The sequence below is a fragment of the Trachymyrmex septentrionalis genome, unplaced genomic scaffold (genome assembly GCF_001594115.1).
Source record: "Trachymyrmex septentrionalis isolate Tsep2-gDNA-1 unplaced genomic scaffold, Tsep1.0 scaffold112, whole genome shotgun sequence".
NCBI lineage: Eukaryota > Metazoa > Arthropoda > Insecta > Hymenoptera > Formicidae > Trachymyrmex > Trachymyrmex septentrionalis.
Genome location: NW_017304248.1, coordinates 834,042 through 846,358, shown reverse-complemented (window position 1 = coordinate 846,358; position 12,317 = coordinate 834,042). Strand labels below are relative to the sequence as shown.

Genomic DNA, 12,317 nt, shown 5'->3' with positions numbered 1-12,317 from the left:
TCCATCTATGCATAATATCTTTGCTATTTTTAGAGATATAAAATATTATATAATAAATATAAAGAGTCAAAAGTTTTGAGCAGTCTTTAGTTTCATGAATATTTTTAATTTTCGAAACTTTCTTCTTTGAAGGCCTGTTTATTCAAAATTTACATAGCTGTAAGAAGAAAGTTTTTAAAATTAAATTAAGAATAAAGTACAAAATATTTTATAAGTTAGATTGATTTTTCGGTATTTCTATTAGATTAAATATATTTATTTGTTTTAATATGTAATTTACGTGAAAAAATTATGAAATTCCCTTTTTCTATAAAAATTTAATAAGAAAATGAGTCGTTCGTAAATTTTTATACAAGTAAGAGGTTTTATGACATAATGTCAGATACGTTTCATATTTCCGGTTTTATTTAATACTCATTTATATTTGCATATGTATTATTATTTTCATACATTTATAGATTCTTTATTTGAGAAAATAATTTATTAGAAAGATAAACAATAAAATATTACATTTTATTATGGTACATTTATTGCTGGTGACATTTTATACATTTCAATAACGGTACTTTATACAAAACTTTACAAAGGTTCTTAATTCTAATTAACGACATGTTATTCAATCCAAATTCGTAATCTTAATTATAACTTAATCGTTATTATTAACTTACGAAAAAAGATTCATCGACAAAATAATATTCTTTGGCTCCGGATATGAATATCAATTGTTATAAAAGGAACAAAACTGTACAGCACACAACAATCATAAACGCATACTATGTACAAAATAATTTCACTCTTTTTACACAGAATAATTATATCTTTTTCCAGGCGCGACTTCTCAACATTTTTCTCGAGGTTTAGGACATTTTTTTTTATAAAACAGTTCATCAACGAAATTATATATTAAATTTTGAATTCTTTTATAATTCTGCGAAACAATCGAAAATAATTGAAAGATGCATCGTTAAATCGCGGACCATACTTTTTTTCCGACGCGACGGTAAATAATAATGTCACGCGCAAAAAGAAACGATCGTTTCGAGCAATATTTTGTGAAATATCACGGATATGTTTTGACAGTGATGTCTCCGGTGTATTTTATTGCATTTGGTTGGTCGGTGATTCTTGCTTCAATTCAAGGGCCCACATGTGCTGCGGCCAACCCGTCCGTCCTTTGCTCTTCGTCGGTTCTTCATGGCTGAGATTTGAGGCAGATTGCAAACACGATTCATTCTGTGAAGAAATAAAAGTACTCGATGACATATGTCCCCATCAAAAATTAATCTTGTCCGTGTAACTAATGTAACTCTAAAATCTGGAATGCTTTTTTTCATTTCGTTCTTTAATTTAATAGCCGTAAAACCTTCAGATATGGAGAATTGTCTGACAAATTTATTTAAGAGACGAAAAGTATGGGCCACGAGTAAGAATTATCAGATTTTTTTATTGAAGAGGGAAAATTCTACGTGGGCGGTAATCCCACGATCGCAGAAAATGAAGAAAGCCACAAAATACGGGTTTAAGGAAAATAAATTGTTTCCGAACTTTAGAATTAGAAGAGAATTAGAAAATTGACTCAAATTTTCTTTGTTTTCCTGTAATAATACTTTCTAGTTCTCTAAAGACAATGACCTAGCTTTCAACGGAAACTCTAAGACCCATTATTAGAATAAAACTGAATCCGAATAATGTTTTAATGTTTTATACAAAGAATTTTTGAAGTAAAGTAATCACTGTAACCAGTTGTATTTGTAAGATCATTAATTGCAACAACTTTTCATGATTTGTTTGGCTGAATCGTTTCTTAATGTTTTGTGTTTGCCATATCAATTAACTTGTTAAGCTAAAGCAAATTTCAACAAAATTATTTTTTCGTGATCTTTAATTTTATCAAGGTTTATATGAAATACAGTAAGATTATATGATATTGATACTTTTTAACCGTGATTTAATTCGCGATGACTTTAAAGATCGAATTCTCAAGCCGATGTACGAATGTAATTATAGAGTGAATGTTTATGTTGAAGTGCGATGCTTATAAAACCGTTTTGAGTGATTTAAGAAAATCTGTCTACAAGACACGAAATAATTTATCCTGAAGACCTTTCAAACTCGCGATCAAAAATCGTAAGCAACCTCGAGTAGCTCTCGAAATTCTTTAGAACTTTTCGGAAGAATAAAAAATCTCAAGAATGTATGAAAATGAACGAAGAACGAGAAGCAGAGATAAAGCGAAGATAGATAACAGAAATATGTTAGCATTGTCTTAGTATACGTTTCTAATAAGAACTGTTAATGTTAAAAGTTGCTATTAAGCGTAGAACTTTGCTTTTTATTTTGCTATTTTCATATAAAGTTATCAATTAATTTACGTGGCTATTATTTAAGAAATAATTGTCATCAATTTATGAACTTCATTTTTCATTCTTTAAAATGTAAACATTACGCGAAACCTTTCTTTTTTTATATTTATTCTGCTTTTTTAGATAGCAGAATAATCTCTCTCTCTCTCTCTCCCTCCCCCCCTCCCTCCCTCTCTGTAACCCTCATTTTTTGTTTTATCGTAAATAAATTATACAGATTATTCTATATATATCGTACCATTATATCAATAAGTATCATTAAATTACAGTTGCAATTGTATAATGTAATTGTATAATTAATAATAGTTTTCAATAGTAGTAGTATATTTATCAATTCCCTTAGAATTACAATTATTTTACATTACAACAATATATTAGACAAAGAAAAGAACTAAAAAAACATAAAATTTTAAACTATTCTAATTTAATTTATTCTATCTACTTTTTAAATTGTACACGGATACATATGCCCTATCTCATAATACATTATTAATTTAACCTGTTTGAACTTTTGTTTCTTTTACAATCTCATGTTTTATTTTCATATTTTTATTCATGGAAAGAACAATTTTTGATGAAATATCTAAAAATTTAGATAATGTTATAAATACAGATTTGAAAATAATTTTGTTGGACCGTTAAATTAATTATATAAGAAACTCAAGCATGATGAAATAATATTGCAAGAAGTTCTGACATTCTAGCAACCAGCTTGAGCATTCTACATAATTATGTTAAAAGTCCAACAAAATTATTTTTAAATTTGCATTTTAGCTAAATTATTAAACACTCGAGTAAAATCGTTCTCTCCATATACACATTCTCGCAACGCATCTTTTATCCCTCCTCTCTTACCTCTTACTTTCCTTCAATTAACCCTTTCCTGACACTACATAATAAATAATAATTACTAAATTAGTTATTTACTTGATTAGGTTGAGTCGCTTTATTCCTTCTACCACTCGAAAGGATCTCCGCGCGAAAGGTCTGAGGTTCTTCTCCTTCGTCACTTTCCAGTACTGCCATCAAATATCCAATGTAGGATGCGGCTAATCTTAAAGTTTTGATCTTTGATAATTTTGTATCCGAGGGCACGTTAGGAATGCATTCCCTGAGATCAGAAAAAGCATTATTGATGGATTGAGTTCTTCGTCTTTCCTTCTTGTTCGCAGTGTTTCGTCTCTTCGGCCTGGGTGCAACACCACTCTCGCGAATACCCTGATGAAGATGCTGAAGAGTACCGCCGACAACCTGCTGGCTTATCTGAGCGCTCACAAACTCATGCTCACGTCGATAACTAGGTTGATGTTGATGATGGTGATGGTGTGAATGATGGTGATGATGGTGCAGTGACGTTTCCTGTTGCCCTTGGAGGTATGATAAGTTAGTGTAATGCTGTCCGGCTGAAGGATGCACGTATTGCTGCAGAGGTGAGTAACTTGATTCTTGAACGCCAATCTCTTCAATAAGGGGTGGTGTTGATGCGGTAGGACTGCCGGCCCCTGAACTACCGCCCGAAATACCAGAATCCGCGCCCCCCCAGTATTGACTGTCATTATCGGGAACCGAGCCAAGAGGCCCTGTGTAAAAATTGGATGCATATTGCATTTTTATGTGATGCGTTGGTGAAATTGCATCTTAAATAATTCTTATGAAAATCGTTCGCGTAATAATATCCTATACATAGAGAAATGATTTTGCTGAAAGCTAGAAAAATTTAATTAGATACAGATCTGAAAATAATTTTGTTGATCATCGATATGATAAAATATAGTAAAAAATGTTTAAACTAGTTATTATAATGTCAAACCATTTTGCAGTATTACTCATCATGTTTGAAATTCCCACGTTATTATTTTAATGGTCCAACAAAATTATTTTCTAGATCTAGCTAAATTTTTAGATACTTTAACAAAATCGTTCTTTTTGTGTACGATTTTTTATAAAATTTTTTTTGTGAAATAATTTTTCGGAACTCGAAGTATAAATAATTCTCAGAAGTCTTTGAGTTCGAGGAATATAATAAAATATAAGGTTATTAAAAAAATATGTGATCTCTCTAGTTTACACAATATATTCTACGTGTTAAAGAATTTAGTAATATTTTTGCATAATTTAATATATTCTATAATATTTTTTTACATAAAATACGTGAAATTTAAATTTTCTTCTTTGAGATATTTTGCAATTGGATTTTCGTATTAATTTGATGAAGAAATAATACTATTATAGTAGCATAGCAATTTCAAATATAATAAATCTCTGCTTTTGTTTATAATAATTATATATATCTATGCTTGTTTTTCCTAATGTTTTTTGTCTAATATGTTATAAGTAAGCCGAAAATGATTTTAAAAAAAGTTTATTAACTATTTTCATAATAGTTTTTTAAAATGATATACTTATGCAAAATGTTAATGACAGATATTGAATTATTAAACAAATCATATGCGTAAGATACTTTTAAGATAAAAATACATAAAAACACTCTTATACAATGTTTATTCATAAACTTTTGCATTTTGAAATTAATTATTCTTTTAATGCTATTACATTTGCATGTATTATGCTGTTTGATAGTGTTACTGCTTTTTTTGTACGTCACCAGTTGGCTATAATGATAGGTGTTACTTGAACATGAATTAATAACGACGAATTAATGATAAAAAATGCAAAAATAATCTCCGCGTGTGTATGCAGACAGAAAAATCGAGTTTTATCTTAATGGAATTTTTCCATTCTTTAACTTACGTAAATAGATTATCTCATTAGGCACGTATATTATGCATAACAAATAATAAAATACGATGCAATGTATAGAATGATAAGCATTGATACTAAGAAAGTATGACATATTACAGCGAATCTAAAATTTAAATTTCTAAATTTAGCTCGCACGCAAAGTTAATGAAAATTTTGTAGTTTGAGAAATTCCTTACTCCTATATAAGACACGTTTCCTTACATTTCTACCTTATTAAATTTTTATATTTTACATTTAATTTTTCTATATTTATAAAACAAAATGGAAAAATTAGATGTATCTATTTAAATTTTCCTATTTTAGGAGTCATGCTTAAGAAAAGCTTGAAATTATTATTTATTAGTTTTGAGAAAAATCGTAAAAGAATACGCTTTATTTTTCTATTCAAATTGATTTCTTAGGTATAACTAATTTTGTTTAAAAAAATAAGAACGAATGTATGCACTCACCGTAGGGAAGTTGAGTGACATAATTATACGGTTGATGCCATTGCGGATAATACTCTGTTTGTGCCTCGTATCCGCTAAGCATGTTGTCCGATATTATCACCGTCAGATTCTTTTAATAATTTGTCACAACTTGTATTAACTTCACAAAACGTTCACCTCGAATTCTAAACTTAAACTCGTTGTCTCTCGATCAATTATTATATATTTTACTTTAAAGCTTAATTATTTTATTGTGGTGGGATTACTATATCTTGTTATATTTTTCAATCTTTGTGACTTGTCAACGAAAAGCTGTCGTCTAATTGTTATGTTTTATCATTTCTGTTCATTATATCTTCTTATATTTTTCAAGTATGAAGATCTCTCCAATTCGAACTTCATTTGAACGGGATGAAATGTACCGCTGCGATTCGATTATTTTGTATTATTTTACACAGATTATTTTATCTTTTGATGATGGTCTCTTGCACTTGGATCTCGTTCCAGAAAATTATCGTTAATGTATATGTCCTATTATTTCCTTTTGTTATCAATTTTTTCCTCTTTGCGGGACACCTCTTCTTCAATTTGCGTCCGAATATTATGTTGCGAGGCTTTCTGCGCAAATCCGACGATAAACTGAAGTCGCTATATTTGCGCTCGGTCTCGTTGTCGAAAAGCGCGATGCAGTTCCGGATGTGCAGTCAAAAGAATACTGAGAAAACGGAATTCGGTGCGGTACCGATCTGCTGCCCGCGGTTGTTTCGTCGCTGTCGGTGGTAGTAGCCGCGAGTCCGGGTGGGTGTACCCGTAGAGACCTGTCGTGATCCGACCCCGTCAAAACGGGCGGAGCTCGGTTTGGTCTACGCCCCTGAGAGGAACCCAGGATTCAATTAGTAAATTGAAGGAGCTCGCCGTCGACAAAGTGGCGAAGTGGGGTATGATTTAGGGTATGACGTTCCTCGGTAAAGGCATTCTCCCTCTGCCATCACCGCCCGCGCCGCCGACACGATTCGCGACGTATCGCCATCGTCGTCGTGCTCGTCTCTTTTTGCCAATCAACTCCAACGAACGCGAATGCTCCGACTGCCGGTTCTTCATGGTGTAATAATATTAGCCGCGAGATATCGGTGCGATATAGTGTGAAGCTGCGACGCAAATTAGACGACACTCGCGTGGTGCAAAGAAAAGAGAGGAAAATTCCCTCGAAAGAAAAAAAATGGAAAATATTGTCAGATATCCTTCTACTTCGTGGTGTGGACATCTTTTGAATTTAATATTTTTCGTAATTAAATGTTCTCTGGGAGAGCCTTGATGATTAAGAAAGAAAGAGAGAGAGGAGAGAGAGAGAGAGAGAGAGAGAGAATTTTTCCTACATCAAAAATGAAACATTTTTTATTGTAGTGACAACTATACAATTTTACAAATTTCATTCTACATACAATATACAGAATTAATGTACATAGCTGAATAAATTATTTTATAGTTATTGCAATTAAAGCTAAATGATTACGAGAATTAATTATTATCAGTAGTTATTCGGTTCTCTAGTGCAATAATTATATAAAATAGTTTATTCTATGTATATTAATTCGATATATACAACTTGTATTGGGTAAAGTTGTGGAAATCGTATCGGCTCCTAAAAAAATCACACTACTTCGCTTAAAAATTCAATTATTATATAATATTTACATATTTTCTTACTTAAGAACTATATGATACTACAACGCTGTTGCGTTACACTCGTGACATAAAACGCAATTAAGAGTGTTGTTATTTACATAAATAAAAAAATCGTGATCATGTTGCTTTTTAACGTATTTCATAGCAGAATTACAGAAAATATAAATTAAATAGCCTAATTCTTGATTATTTGTTGTGATTAGAATATTATTAAAATTAAATTAATAGAGTTAAAGTTTACTATACGTTTTTGTTTATAGATTAAATAAATAAAAATTTACGAAATGCTCTAGTTTCCTAAATCGCACCATAACTTAACCTTCTAAATAGCATGTTATCTAATATTTTTACATTTTTAATTTTATTTATTATTATTTAAAAATGTATGTTATAAACCAACGAAGTGTTTATTTTGTCTTAGAAACATAGAAACTCTTTAAATTACTTCCTGAAACTATACGTGTGTAATTAATAAACATTTTTTAATAATTTTTTATTTATATCTACTCTCCTTGAATTAACTTATATCCATTAATTTTGTATTCTTTTAGAACATTAGAATATAAACGTGCAATTTTTAATTTTTTTTTTTGAAAGGATAGACTTTCACGATATTCTGTTTTTATTTGCAGTGTTCTAAAAATTTTGATTAATATTGTTATGATGTTTTCATATCCATTTGTTCCTAATATGTAAATTTTGACAGGCGTTAAATATTATTTAATAATTACATCGGATCTTCGTGTAATAAGTAAAAAAAATGAAATGGTGTATCAACCTACTTTTATGATGATACGTTTCCTTCTCCAGATGACGGAGCGACACGAACAAACATATAATAGCTGCCAGTGTATATATCGACCCTTTGAGAAAAAATAGCTTCCCTTCGTTTTCTCGTGTTAAAAACGAAACACCGGCAACATCCGAGGTCAAAGGGACTTTGTCGGGAAAACGGTAGCGCGAAGAAGTCTCGCGGGACTTTCCTTCATCCCTTACAACCTGTTTGCATAAATAAGTCAACACTTGTTTCCTTTGCATTCCACTTTTTAACAACAAGACAAAATTGTATGGGCGATAGTTTACGATAATTAACTTTTTTTTATTTTTTAAATACATTCTTTAATAAAAAGAACACATAAAAATGAATCATTTGCTCTATCACATCACAATTTTAAGAAATTTACAGTTAAATAAGGGGCTATTTTAGCATTATAACCATGATATACTATACTGACATATTGAAAATCTTTTATTAAAATTAAGATTAATTTTTTGTCTGATGATAGCTGGGTAGCATTTATAGACTCGATGAATATTTGTTAGCTTTCAAAGATACTCGTTTATATCCTTTAATCGTACTATAAGAAATTAAATTCGAAAAAAACTATTGTTTTTTTATTGCTGTTTACAAATTATACGTAAAGTTTTTTTTTATTATTCATAAGATTTTAGAGTACGGTCAAAAGTGATCCAGATTTCGAAAGAGTCTTTTGAAGACAGTAACATTAAAAATGACTCGATAGGAGTCGAAACATTTGTTTTGTTAAATTAAATTTATCGTTAGAATATTCAATGTATAATAGTAAATAACGATAAATTTAATTATAAGTTGAATGATAAGTTGGACAGTTAAGATCCTGTGTTTTGCTCGTAACTTTTATCCTTTTATGTTTTAATTTTTAATTATTTGAGCCTCTTAATACTTTGGTTGAACATAAATAATGAACAATTATAGCAACTTTTCTTATTCTTGAAAAATTACAAGAGATACTGGCCCGTATTCTCAGAATGCGCTTTTATCAAGAAATGCGCACTTTTATTTCTGAAATTCTATAATGTATGTAATGTAAACACTATGCTGAATACACATTAACATTGTTATAAGTGCGTTTTGAATACGGACCATATGTTTCGCGTACCTATTTCATATTTGTATGATACGTATAAGATTGAATCAATTTATAACGAACGATTAGGAAAAGTGAATGCATTATCCGTGATAAGGACGAGCATGTCTGGTTTTATTTCCGAGAGAAACCAGATGCTAATAAATAGATGTGTAATAGCCACATAATTATTTCTACTTATCTAGTCGTAAGTTAGATTTGCCAAATTTATTAAATAGGGAATTATATGATAAATATTAATTGATCTTATAAACAATTTTTATAAAATTACACTCAACAATCTACGAATTTTCTTTCTCAAAATTGGTTGTCGTATCAATAATTTTATAAAAATAAAAAAAGGAAATAAGTGCAAATAAATTTTGTGATATACTCTCGTAATATCTAATATTACATAAAAATCTAATTTTAATTTTACGTTTTATTTATTTGATTTTGTTTGTATTCTAAATTGTTTGATACTAACTGTATTTAATATCAATCATGAAATAAGAAAAAACATTTAAACGGTATAGATGTCAATCTTTGTCTTATATGCTGTAAATCGCGCATTCAGTGTCAGCTAACAATAAGAAAGGGTTGTTACTGTTTTCCTCCGGCATTCTTCTGTAATCGATAATTCGTACTCTTTCATTTTTTTCAATCTCTCGTAGTAGATATCAGTGAAAGTGATTGGTCGAGTGGTCGGCTGCCAGTCCGTCGGCAACTGCAGCAGAAGCTTCTTGACAGAGCCAGTGGTAGTGGTTCACTGTCAAAGAGAAATGCCGCGATTAAAGAAGCACTTATAGGACGACTAATTTTTTTCTTTGATGCCAGGCGACAGTGATTGCCTTTCTCGTGAACCATTTTTACACAAGATAGATATCTTCAAGGAGCAATAATTATCTACCATTGTTGTGTCCGGATTAATTGTTTAGTACCGAAATTATAAAAGACATTTTTTATGTATCTTCATTGCGATAATAAATATATGTCTGATTCTGTGTTTCGAATAAATTCAAAGTACAATTATTTATTGTATAATAAAAGTATATATAATTATATATATATATTTTAACATATAAAAAGATCATAGCTGATTAACGGAAGAATGTCTTTGGCTGGAAAAAAACCAGAATTTATTAAATGAAAAGAAGACGATAAAGAACTAATAGGGGCATAGTAGTAATTATATAATATGCAAGTATGTGTACTAGTTATTGCATAATTTAGTTAAAGGATATATTTTTTAATTTATATATATGACATTATTCTATATAAATTTTACTTACATTTTAACAAAATTTTTTTACAAAATTTCAAGAAGAAAAAATTTCTTGTAACTTTCTTAGTACAAATACTTTTTGTGTAAGTCAATATATTTACTCTATTATGATATTTTATGAAATAAAATGTTATATTTAATCTAAGGCAACATTTAAAAGCTTCGTCGATCTTCAAATTTAATTATTATTAATGTAATTAGCAAAATCGAACGTAAGGATAATACCGATGTATCCCAAATTTTCTCCTACTCTTGTGAGTTTTGTTTAGCCAACAGGCAACTGTTTACCAAGGATTGGGCGGGAGTAGACCAACCAGAGGTCCTCTTGGTGCTATTATTCGACATGAGATGTGCGCAGGATTCGGTAGTTGGAAGGAAGGAAGAAGCGAGTAGCGGATAACATGCGATAATAAGGGTCTTCCTCACGTCTGGCAACTTCTCGCGATATCTATATTAAGTAATAATTATGATAGTGTATATATATATATATACCAGCATAGATAAGTACATGGAGATCTGGCACGTAGGGTGGATCGCTTCATCCTGCTCACTTCTTCCTCCCTCTTCGGTTCTTTCTTGATTTCCAGCGTTGTTCGTTTCTACTCTCTGTGATGTTTTAACATTTGCTTTGTTTTGTGACTTGTTTGTGATTGCTCGCTTTTGTGACAAATTTAGGCTGGATTGTTCCACCTTTCGATAAACTTCGACTCTCTCTTTAACTCTCTTATGCTCTTACTCTTTTGTTTATTCATATTAGATAAATTATTACATAATTTATTCGAAAGGATGGTACAGAAATATCATTCTTCTAGGAACCGAGATTAAAATTAATTTTATATTTATGCAAAATTGTCAGGTGTATTTCTGCCAATGTGATACTTTGAAGTAGTGCTTTGGAGCATAAAAATAAAATCTTGTTGGGAAAGTGGTATCTTTCGATGATAGCCAATATTTTTTTTTATTTTTCATTTATCTGAAAGGGATACTAAGTGTCTTAAAGATGTATCAAGAAATACAGGATGCAAAAGTGTAAATCTGCCACTGACGTAGTATATAAATTCACGCCGAATTATTTAATCACTACAGATCGAACTTCGATTTATAGTTATGGGATTTATTTCCTATTAGTTATGCGTTTATATGTACGATCCAATAAGATTCTTATTGTTTAATTAATATACTTATGATAATTTGAATTTTTTTTATATGTAAAGTCATAAATTCTGTTTGCCAATTTGCATTTCTCAGTGTAAATAATTACACACTCACAACACATAAACACACACACACACACACACACACACACACACACACACACACACACACACACACACACGCACACGTACGTATAAATATGATCTACTATAATTACATAATTGATTTTGAGGATCTTTGTGTACGGTGCCTCAGGCGTAAAAATCAAGGGTGAGATCTACCCTTGGGTATCTGTTACTCGACTCCACGGGGGTATAAAGGCGGCTGACGACAGAGTGCAGGAATACAGCGGTTGATGCCGGTCGCTTTTGCGATGGTGCGACGCAATCCAGAACACCTTCTAATCGCCTCTAATCGCTTCTACCCCGCGCTGTGGGAAACCACAAGACACCCGGTACGACTATTACTCGTGAATGCACTCGAGCTCTTTTCAGTTCAACCGATAAACACTCGAAATTTTGGTTGATGCAACCGAATCGAATGCTACCCGGATCTTCCTTCTAATTTTTGGAAAAATCTTTCTGATGTTTGAAGAATATATTTTTTTGACTCGCAGAATTTAATTTAAAATATATTATAACTAATATAATAGTTTCTAATGTTTTGGAAAAGTATATTTGTTACTAACATTTTCGCAATTAAATATTTTAATTTATTAATAAGGTTTATTTAATAAAATTTATAATTTTAA

The 12,317-nt window shown here is 30.6% G+C and overlaps 1 protein-coding gene and 1 long non-coding RNA gene across 2 annotated transcripts in view; one reads left to right on the top strand and one right to left on the bottom strand.

Moving 5' to 3' along the window:
• The window catches only part of LOC108752139, a 15,716-nt gene extending 12,109 nt beyond the window's left edge, over window positions 1-3,607 (top strand). Inside the window, exon 3 of the long non-coding RNA XR_001939534.1 lies at window positions 3,536-3,607. This is a non-coding gene — a long non-coding RNA (uncharacterized LOC108752139). The remainder of the gene's footprint in view (window positions 1-3,535) is intronic.
• LOC108752105 (heart- and neural crest derivatives-expressed protein 2) lies at window positions 1,057-6,291 on the bottom strand. Its single transcript, XM_018492728.1, has 3 exons — window positions 5,576-6,291; window positions 3,291-3,943; window positions 1,057-1,233 (listed from the first exon to the last, which is right to left on the bottom strand). The coding sequence occupies exons 1-3, from the start codon at window positions 5,655-5,657 to the stop codon at window positions 1,099-1,101; spliced, it is 870 nt and encodes a 289-aa protein (XP_018348230.1). The 5' UTR covers window positions 5,658-6,291; the 3' UTR covers window positions 1,057-1,098.
• Between the last annotated feature and the right edge of the window lie 6,026 nt (window positions 6,292-12,317).